The sequence below is a fragment of the Crocuta crocuta genome, unplaced genomic scaffold, assembly GCF_008692635.1.
Source record: "Crocuta crocuta isolate KB4526 unplaced genomic scaffold, BGI_CrCroc_1.0 scaffold93, whole genome shotgun sequence".
In the NCBI taxonomy this organism is placed as follows: Eukaryota; Metazoa; Chordata; class Mammalia; order Carnivora; family Hyaenidae; genus Crocuta; species Crocuta crocuta.
This window is the reverse complement of record NW_027529641.1, coordinates 4450040-4459844: the sequence shown is the minus strand read 5'-3', so window position 1 is coordinate 4459844 and position 9805 is coordinate 4450040. Positions and strand designations below refer to the sequence as shown.

The following is a 9805-nucleotide window of genomic DNA, read 5'->3' as shown; positions in this document are numbered from 1 at the left end:
TCAGGATTTAAATACAGTCAGGAAGGTTTTCAGCCAGCCAGCTTCATCTTGTAACAATTTTGTCAGCCTTGACATTTCAGGTTTTTTCCAGGTTGGTGAGTGGGGGGCTGCAAATGCAATCACAGATTAGCCCAGATGCTCTGCATTTTCTCAGTTTACAGTCTGTCTGCCTTCATGGAAAGCTGTGGTCGTCCATTAGGTTTTCCCACAGGTCACCCCCACAGTGCAGGTTCTGGAATCTTCTTTTGCCTGGAAATGTCACAGAGCCATTTAATTTAATTTTAGTTTTTAACCAGCCCGTTATTCTTAGACTTGCTTTCTTGAATTGTTCTGCTTTTCAAGTTCTATCTTTTGTTCCTTTATTTCTGGCTGTTATTGTGGAGGGCTCCTAGGGTTTCATGTGCTGTAGCAGTAGAACTGTAAGCAAGAAGCCTGGGGGGAGCCGATTGCTTTTTACATTCTAAGTTAGGCATGGACATTTTACAACGTTCCAAGGGAAATTAACTTGCGCTCCTTTCCAGGGTTTCAGAATCTATTTTTGAAGCAGCGTCATTTATGGACAGGGTCTTTTAAAGTTTGCACGATCTTGCCTGCTGATAACATCTGTGGCTTATAATGGCCCTGAAAATATTTACACGGTTTTCAGAACTTTTGAGAGAAGGAGTTTGTGGGAATTTTTTTTTCTTCCTACACTCAGTTACATATGCAGCCTTTGAAACTTGACCAATAGGATCATAATTCTGTCTGGTGTGACTTCTCAGTTAGCTTGCACATGCCTTAAGTTTCTTTACTGGAGGAGGTGAAATTGAATCCTCCAGCAGCAGTTGACTGTTCTTTTACAAAAATGTGGCTGGAGGCAGGAAATCATTGCACACAGCTTTAAAACATATTGTTTTCATTGTTTAGGTTGTAGTGTTGCTTCTTTCCCAGGTGAATTTTTAATAGATTCAGTTGTTATCCATAGGGAAAAGAATTGTATTTACATTTAATTTTTAAAGCTACAGTGTATGTACATAAAAAGATGGGAACTCTCTGAGCTCGGGATGGGGCAGGGTCCTTTTCCTAAAAATCTGATGCTTGTAGTTCTAAGCTTGTTTTGGTGAGTTGGACATTGTATAGTGCAGTAGTTACAGCAATTTGACGGCATGAGCTGTGGTGGGAAGTAAGCAGCACCATTGTACTCGATGGGGTTTTCCTAATGCTGCTCTTTGAAAGGTTGTGTGGCTCTCTCTAGTGGCCATTGTCATCTAGTGCGTCCTGTATGGTAGTAACTGGTGGATGGTAACTTACTTTGACCTACCCGTGTGGTTGCTTCTCAGATTCTTACCCTCGTGCTTCCAAATTAGAGCATTCATTTTTAAAAATTATTGAACCGTTATTGGTTAGGAATAAAATGCAAGTAAACATTTGATAGTTACTGGCACGCTTTAGTCTGTAACACAGAAAAGCAGTTTCACACATCAGGAAGCGTAGAATATACTGAATTGTCTACTTCATTCTCTGATTCATTCACTCATTCATTCATTCAGTCGATTACTCCTAGTGCTGGGCCATTGGTTGTGGTGATAAGGATATAGTACTGAATAAGGCTGACCAAGTTTCTGAACTCATTCATGAGCTTATTACATTTTTGTGAAGAGAAGTACATGAGCAATGATTACTGCATTATGTAGAAACTCCCAAGGGAGCATTGAAGTATGCTGGTGTTTTTCAATGCTGAGGATTCAATTTTGCCAAACCAAACTTGGCTAATTTATAAAGTCTGTAAATAAATTTTATTTTTATTTTTTAATTTTTTAAAAAAAATTTTTGAGAAAGAGAGAGAGCACGAGCAGGGGAGAGGGAGACACAGACTCCAAAGCAGGCTTCCAGGCTCTGAGAGCTGTCAGCACAGAGCCTGATGCAGGACTTGAACCCACGAACTGTGAGATCATGACCTGAGCCAAAGTCGGATGCTTAACTGGCTGAGCCACCCTGGTGGTTATTTACAGACACCCTGTAAATAAACCTTAAAATTTACCTATATAGGAAAGGATTAAATAATGTAGTTTTATTTGAAAAATGTGTTTCATTTGCATTTTCAGCTCAAATGGAAACCTGAGTAGTTTTTTCTTAAAGGATATGAACGTGCCCCCCACTCCCCCAGCACACACATACCTCCACGTACAGATTTTGAGGTGTAGGGAAGTACACAGTGGGACAAGAAAGTCATCCTTCCCACTTGGGTCCGATTTGGTAGGAGGGGGGCTGAATTAACCAGTGTGATTATGGGCTTTCTTGTAACAATTCCAGGGAGCAAAGAGAAGGGCCTGGGAATAACCATGCAAACCTGACTCCTTTAATGTCCAAATAGTTGGAAGAAAAGAATTCCAGCTCAGTCTGTGTCTCTACCACCCTTGGCTCTCCGGGTCTCCTGTGATCTTGGAAGCTAAGCAGGGTAGGGCGTGCTCAGTACCTGGATGGGAGAAATGCTTGACTAGAACCATCGCTTCATGTCTCCCAAACCCTGGCAGAGGTTTCCCTCTTCTCTGGAGGGCACGGTAGCAGGTGTCACAGTGAAGGTCATGAGGATGGAATTGGGTCGTGGTGATCCTTGCTTTGGGAAGGGTGCCTGCTGTACTGTTAATCTTTTGCTTGTCTGCGCCCTTGAGCCACCTCCATTGGCTCATGTCACTCTCTTGCTTGGGGAGGGCAGCACCCCAAGGAAATTCCCCGGAGGACGTGAGCAGTCATGGACGGACTTCTCCAGATGATGGACCCAGACAGTCTGGCCGTGAAGGAGGCAAGAAGGTACGGTGGTGAATGTGTCATTCTGGGAACATGTCTTGTTTTCTTTGCTTGTTGTCCTTGTTGAGCGAAGCTCTGAACCCGCGAAGCACCTCCCTCACCACTGTGGCTGTGGGCTTCTCCAGGCAGTGGGCTGTTGATTCGCACGCAGAGTCTCCGCGCTGTGGTATGAGAGGAGGCCTTCGTAATTAGACTCTTTATGGTCTTCACTGAGCTAGACAAGCTCTAACGAAGCCAGAACTAAACAGAGAGCACATGGCAATGAGTGTAACCTTGCTCTGTGAAGGGAACGTTGGAAAATCTGCATTTCGCATTCTGCCATGGACCAGCGTCTTTCAAGCAGATCAAATGTGTGGACAAATTTCTTTCTTTCCTCCTCCATCCCTCAAAGCCCAGATGTTATAAGATGGAACACGGCACTAGATTGTCGTAGAGCCCAGAGTGATGAGAGACTGGAACCGTGGACAAGGATGGTGGCTAAGTATGTCTTAGTGGCCCACTGTCTGTTTGGAAGCGGTGTGATTCCATTAGGCATCTTCCTGAATCCAAGACAGGCATTTGCCCGTCCAAGATCATTCTGATAACACTCATTCTCGGCCACAGAAGGGTGTTTGCTCTTGAATTCCTGAAGAATTATTAATGATTTTAAACTCCCAAGCTTACACTTGCAACGTGGGCAGCACTGCTTATTTTGGAAAGTAGATGATACGGAGATAGAAGACTGCACCTCAAAGGCGTGATCTATCCCCATGAGCACCGGANGGTCAGAGAGTGAGGGATTCACAGACTGAAACAGGCTCCAGGCTCTGAGCTGGCAGTCAGCACAGAGCCTGACGCGGGGCTCGAACCCACGAACCGCGAGATCATGACCTAAGCGAAAGTTGGGACGCTTAACCGACTAAGCCACCCAGGCGCCCCTCACCGGAGCATTTTAGAAAAGCAGGAGGAGGAAGGGCTTTCATTTTCCTTGGTTTGCAATGGAAAAGGGGGCTCAGTTACTGACACTATTGTGCTTTGCATCTTTGCAGATCCCTGACTTTGCTTTTAAACCTCAAAGCCTTCGGAGGAAGCAGGGGGTGCTCAGTGTGACGTCACGCCCATGGGCGTGTGTCTTGGGAAGGCCACATGCTCAAGCATAAGGGGCCCCCCTTTTAAAGTAGCGCTTCCTTGCTTTGTCCTGTCACAGATCTCCGTGGGCTGGGCTCTTCTGTTCCCATCAGGAAGTATGTTCCTGCCAGTAAACAGGTGTCCAGAGCATCTTAAGAACAAAATGCAGCGTCCGCGAGGTTGGAACCGGGCTCAGCCAGTGTGAATCGGAGCCAGCAGTGAGTGGAGGGGCTTCCTGCAGGCGTCGGAAAGCTTCGCTGATTTTGTGTTTTCTGATTCAGGGAAGGACCCACGGAGAACGGGAGCAGACGAAGAGCGATGAAGAGCGCAGAGGGCACAAAGCAGCCGCGGGGCAGCTTGGGTGAGCCCGCGGGGCCGAGGCTGCCGGGAAGGGAGCCAAGAGGACCCTGCTGGGTGCGGGGCCGGCCTGGGAGTCCCAGAGGAAGCACGTGCGGCCCAGCTTCTAGCTCCCAGACGCCATCCTGACTCTTGTCGAGGCCTGTCTGGGCCCCAGGGGGGCTCGGGTGTGAGAGCTGCCCGTCTGTCCGCGCTCCTGTGGCCAGCGCTGGCCTGTGTCCCTGCTGTGTTCTCCTTCGAGGAGAGAGCGACCGCACGGACCTTGACCCCCTCAGGCTTGTTTTGTGGGCTCAGGTGGTAGGTGCTGCCTTCCTCAAGCACGAAGATCTAAGGGACACAGGCAGTTACTCCCCCAAGCCGGGATTCTCGAAGCCTGCTTGTTTACCCTGTGCGGCTCCCGTCACTCAGGGTGAGTTTGTAAAGACCACGCCAGCACCGCACACATGTGCCCCTCGCTTGAAGCTCAGGGAAGGGCTGTACCCGTTCCCGTGTGCACCGCCCAAATCTGACTCAGGTTTGCCCATGCCAGCTCGGATGTCACCGTGAGAGCACGGACGCCAGAAGGGTTTCTAGGGAGGCACATTTCTTTCCCAGAGAAGCTTCAGCCCTGTCGGCAGCTTCCTGAGGGCAGTGGCCGGGACTGCCTGGTGCAGATGGTCCATGGGTCTTTCGCTTACGTCCGGCCTGGCACACGGGAGGCGCTCGGAGCGGGCTCCAGGCGGGTGCCAGGACCTCAGCCATGCCCTGCTTCAGAGGCAAAGCCACTGGAGGGGACTCGGGGCTGCTGGCCCTTCCAGTGTATTGGTGCTGTGAGGAGAGGCCCATACTGGTGGAGGTGACAGCCAGCCCCCAGTGTGACATTGGCCTCCTCAGCTGCTTACACCGCCCTGCTTGGGCCGTGCGCTCGGCCGCTCTTGGGGCTTCGGAGCCGAACTGAGGACCCTGCCTGGAAGAGCCCAGTGAGGACAGGAGACGCAGGCCTTCCGCCGGGTAAGGCGCGGTCCCAGCTGCTCCCTGAGGCCCCAGAGACTGCTCCGGGAGAGCTGCGGTGGGGGCTTCTCTGCAGTTGGCCTGGGCTCACCGCTGTTCAGTGGCGTCAGTTCAGGTTCTAACCGGAGGACGCGGGCTGAGTGGCGTCGGGGCAGGCAGCGAAGCCCCGGCTCCTGCTTCCGGGTGCATGCAGAGCCGATCTTCTCCAACGGGTCACTGCTCTGTGGCTCTCCTTGGAGCGTCCAGGCCTGTCACAGAGGGCCCTGCTGACTCTGCTCCCATCTCTGTGCACACCTGCCTTGCTTTCTGTGTCCCCCTGCCTGGGCTTTCCCATCAGACACACCTGTGCCCTTGCTTCAAGGTCAGCACTCATGCACTTGCTCTGCTGTGGGCATGTGCCTTCTCCTTCCTCCCTTTGTCCTTCTGTCTTTCTCTCTGTCCTTTCTCTCTGTCTGTCATTCTCCCTCCCCCCATGTGTGTGTGTGTGTGTGTGAGTGTGTGTGTGTGTGTGTGTGTCCTCCCCTTCCCCACCAATCAGTCTGATTCCTTCTCACAAATCTAGTCTCAGATACCCCTTCCTGACCACCTCCTCCTTCCCTTCCTACCTGGCCTCAAAACACCAGGCACTCCGCTGCGACCCCCATGAGTCACCACCAGGGTCAGCCCTGGGGCTGCTCAGTTGCTGCTTGTGTCCCCAGCACCAGTGTAGAGCTGGTCCTCTGAACTGTGTGGGGAATGAACGGTAACATCGCCTCAAGGGTGAGGGGTGACACCTTCCTTCTGCTCCTCTGTTGCTAGACTCTGGAGATGGATAGAAGAACAGTTTCAGCTTTTTAGGGGCATAGTAAAGCCCTATCATAGATCCTGGGAGGAGGCCACCAGCACCAGATCCTCGCTGCCGGTTCCCTGAGTGGACAGAGGACACATGTACTGGGACCTCTGTTGATTATTTATTCATCCATCTCTGTGTTCATCCACCCACCTGTCCATCTACGCATCCACCTGTCTGTTAGGCCATCTGTCTATTTACCTACCCCCTTGTCTCCATCCATCAGTCCACATCAGTCCATCCATCCACTCAACTGTCAATCTGTCACACCTGACCATCCGCTCATCTGGCCATCTGTTCTTCCATTCATTTATCCATCCATCCACCTGTCTGTCCATCTGTCCTTCTGACATCCACCCATCCATGTCCATCTTTCCAACTGTCTGTCTGCCTACATCTATTCATTTGTGTATCACTCTACTTATCTGTCCGTCCGTCCATCCATCCATCCATTCATCCCTCCATCCATCCATCCTGTTGTACAACAGATATTCAGGGGGTACATGTGTGGTTCAGTCAGTTCAAGTCTTGATTTCAGCTCAGGTCATGGTCTCGCTCTTCATGAGATCGAGCCCCGCATCAGGCTCTGTTGCAGACAGTGCAGAGCCTGCTTGGGATTCTCTCCCTCCCTCCCTCTCTGCCCCTCCCCCACATGCATGCATGCATGCATGCTTGCTCTCTCTCAAAATAAATACACTTTAAAAGCCCCAAATATTTAACATTCTTGCTCAGGGTCAAGCTCTGTGGTGGGCACTGGGGGTATATAGATAAGTGAAATGTGATTCCTGGACTCAAGGAAACTGTTCTCTCTGGAAGGGTCTCTTCTAGAGTGTTCCCTGGAGTTGTCTTATAGCCATTAGAAAGAGGGAAGAGTCCAGTGGAAAGCAATCAAGTGCAGAGCTCCATACAGAGACTGGGTGAAGTCCCCCAGTGCATGTGGGCTCTGGATGAAGACCATAAAAGTGGGCTCTGTGGTGGAATGGACAGCCAAGGGCGTGCTCTCTGGGTGATGGCAGATGGGTGCTGGGAACTTGACACTGTTTGGGATGAATGGCTGGTGCTTTGTGTTTACACGAAGACGAACTGACGAAAATGTCTCGGGTTTGATGAAGTTACTGTTCAATAAAAGCATCCTCTCAAGGGAGAAGAACTGATGTGTTGGTGTAGTTCATTTAAAGATCTAAAAAACAAACAACCCTGTAGAGTTAGAAGGAAACACAGAGGGGTTCCAAGCAACCCTCTCTCCGGCCAGTGACATGGTTGGGTTAGGTCTGGGGCTGTGTGCAGGGTTTCCTTCCACATAGCTTGTATAGGAATGTCCGTACGTGTGTGTGTGCGCGCGCGCGCGCTGTGTTGTTTTTGTTAGAAACCATAAGATTAATTTCATTTGAAGTATATAATTCCTTGTTTTCTTTTTTTTAGTAATTTTGCAGAGTTGTGCAATCAGTGCTCAGTGAGTACCCCTGAAAGAAACTGCACCTGTTAGCAGTCTCTCCCTTTCCACCCGCCCTCAGCCTTAGGCAACCACAAGTCTACTTTCTCTCTCTATAGATTTGCCTGTTCTGGACGTGTCCTGTTCTAGACGTGTCCTACAGGTGGAATTATACTACCTGTGGTCCTTTCCATCTGGCTTCTTTCCCTTGACGTAATGTTTTTAAGGTTCATCCACAGTGTAGCATGTGTCTGTTCTTCATTCCTTTTTATAGCTGAATAATATTCCATTGTATGGATATACCACATTTTATTTATTCATTTACCAATGAATGCACCTTTAGATTGATTTCTTGGCTTTTATCAATAAGGCTGCTGTGACCTCATTCATGGCACAGTCTTTACATGGACATATTATTCAGTTCTCTTGGGTATATACCCAGGAGTGGAGTGTCTGGGTCAGACGGTGACTCTATGTTTAACATTTTGAGCATTGCCAAACCATATTTCAAAGGGATTCCACCATTTTCCACCCCCCCCCAGCAGTGTCTGAGGGTTCCAGTCTCTCCGCATCCCAGGCAGCACTTGTTTCTATTCCTCTTTTTGATTACAGCCACCTTCCTAGTGCTTGAGAACCAGCAAGTATCTCACTGTGGTCTTCATGTGCATCTCCCTGATGACGAATGATGTGGAGCACCTTTCCATGGGTTTCCTGGCTCTTTGTACGTCTTCTCCGGAGAAAAGTCTACTCGAGTAGATCCCTTACCTGGCTCTTCACTGGGCTGCCTTTTTATTATTGAGTTGTAGCAGTTCTTTATATATTCTGGGTACAAGTCTCTTATCACGTATATCATTTGCAGGTATTTTCTCCTATTCTGTGGCTTGTCCGCTTTCATGGTAGTGTCATTGGAGCCACAGCATTTTGAATTTTGATGACGTGCAGTGAATCCACTTTTCTTTGATTGGTTGTGTATTTGGTGGAGTAGTAATGATTGTGTCTTATAAACGCACTCCATCTACAGGGAGTTATTGGGGAGAAAGTGATTTGACTCTACAATGAAGATAGAAAAGCCCACAAAGGAATCGTTACTTAGAAGAAAGCCATCCCTGGACCCTGTGGACACAGGCTCAGGCCCTGTGAGAACATTTCCCTGCAGGCTGCTCCAACCCCAACTGACCATATGATCCAGAAACTCCGCCTCTGGGCACATAACCAGGAGAACTGAAGATGTACGGCCACATAAAAGCTTGTACACAGGGCGCCTGGGTGGCTTAGTCAGTTAAGTGTCCGACTTTCGCTCAGGTCATGATCTCGCGGTTCGTGGGTTCGGGCCCCGCGTCGGGCTCTGTGCTGACTGCCAGCTCAGAGCCTGGAGCCTGTTTCAGTCTGTGACTCCCTCTCTCTCTGACCCCCCCCTGCTCACGCTGTCTCTCTCTCTCTCCTAAAAATAAATGAAAACATTAAAAAAAAAATTAAAAAAAAAAAAAGCTTGTACACAAATGTTCAAAGCACCATTATCGATGATTGCTCCAAACTGAGTTCATTCCCAAAGCTCATAAATTGGTAAATAGATCAACAAAATGTGGTAAATCCATACAATTGAATATTATTTAGCTGTTAAAAGGAATGAAGTACTTGTACATGCTACACTGTGGATAAACCTTAAACACATTATTTTGGGGCACTTGGGTGGTTAAGCGTCCAACTCTTGGTTTTGGCTCAGGTCAAGATCTCATGGTTCATGGGTTTGAGCCCTGCATCAAGGCACCCACTTCATTGCCCCTCACTCAAGTCACCCACTTCATTGCCTCTGACTCAGGACACCCACTTCATTGCTCCCAACTCAAGGCATCCACTCCCCAATGGGCAGCTCATAGCTGTTGCACAAGATGGACACTGAGCAGAATGCTCCTTTGGTCCTAGGGTGCTCAGCCTCTGAATTCCATGGGATTGGAGGGCATGTCTTTGGGTGGATGGTGGTACAGTCTTCTGGAAGAATTGCAGGAATGAATTGCAGGAATAGGTTTGCTTGGTTATTATTCCCTCTTGGCTCTACACTTGCTTGATTTGGGGAATGTTTGCTGGATTCTCAGGTTCCCAACTGAAGCAGGTAAAAACGACATCATTTGGTTTTTATAAAGTAATTTAGAAAATTTGTATAAATTGAATTTAATAAGCTTTATAAGGAATATCCTTTTTATTTTTTGTTTTTATTTTTATTTTTTATTATTTTAGAGAGTGTGAGCAGGGGAGAGGGGCAGAGGGAGAGAGAGAGAATCTCAAGCAGGTTCCATGCTCAGTGG

The 9805-nt window shown here is 48.6% G+C and overlaps 1 protein-coding gene across 1 annotated transcript in view; it reads left to right on the top strand.

Annotated features, from left to right (window-relative positions):
• Positions 1-7220, top strand: part of LOC144230173 (protein FAM169B-like) — a 71372-nt gene extending 64152 nt beyond the window's left edge. Inside the window, exons 7-8 of the mRNA XM_077762368.1 lie at positions 2696-2790; positions 4176-7220. Coding sequence (XP_077618494.1) covers positions 2696-2790; positions 4176-4259 — 179 coding nt within the window. The 3' untranslated portion in view covers positions 4260-7220. The remainder of the gene's footprint in view (positions 1-2695; positions 2791-4175) is intronic.
• Positions 7221-9805: the final 2585 nt, after the last annotated feature.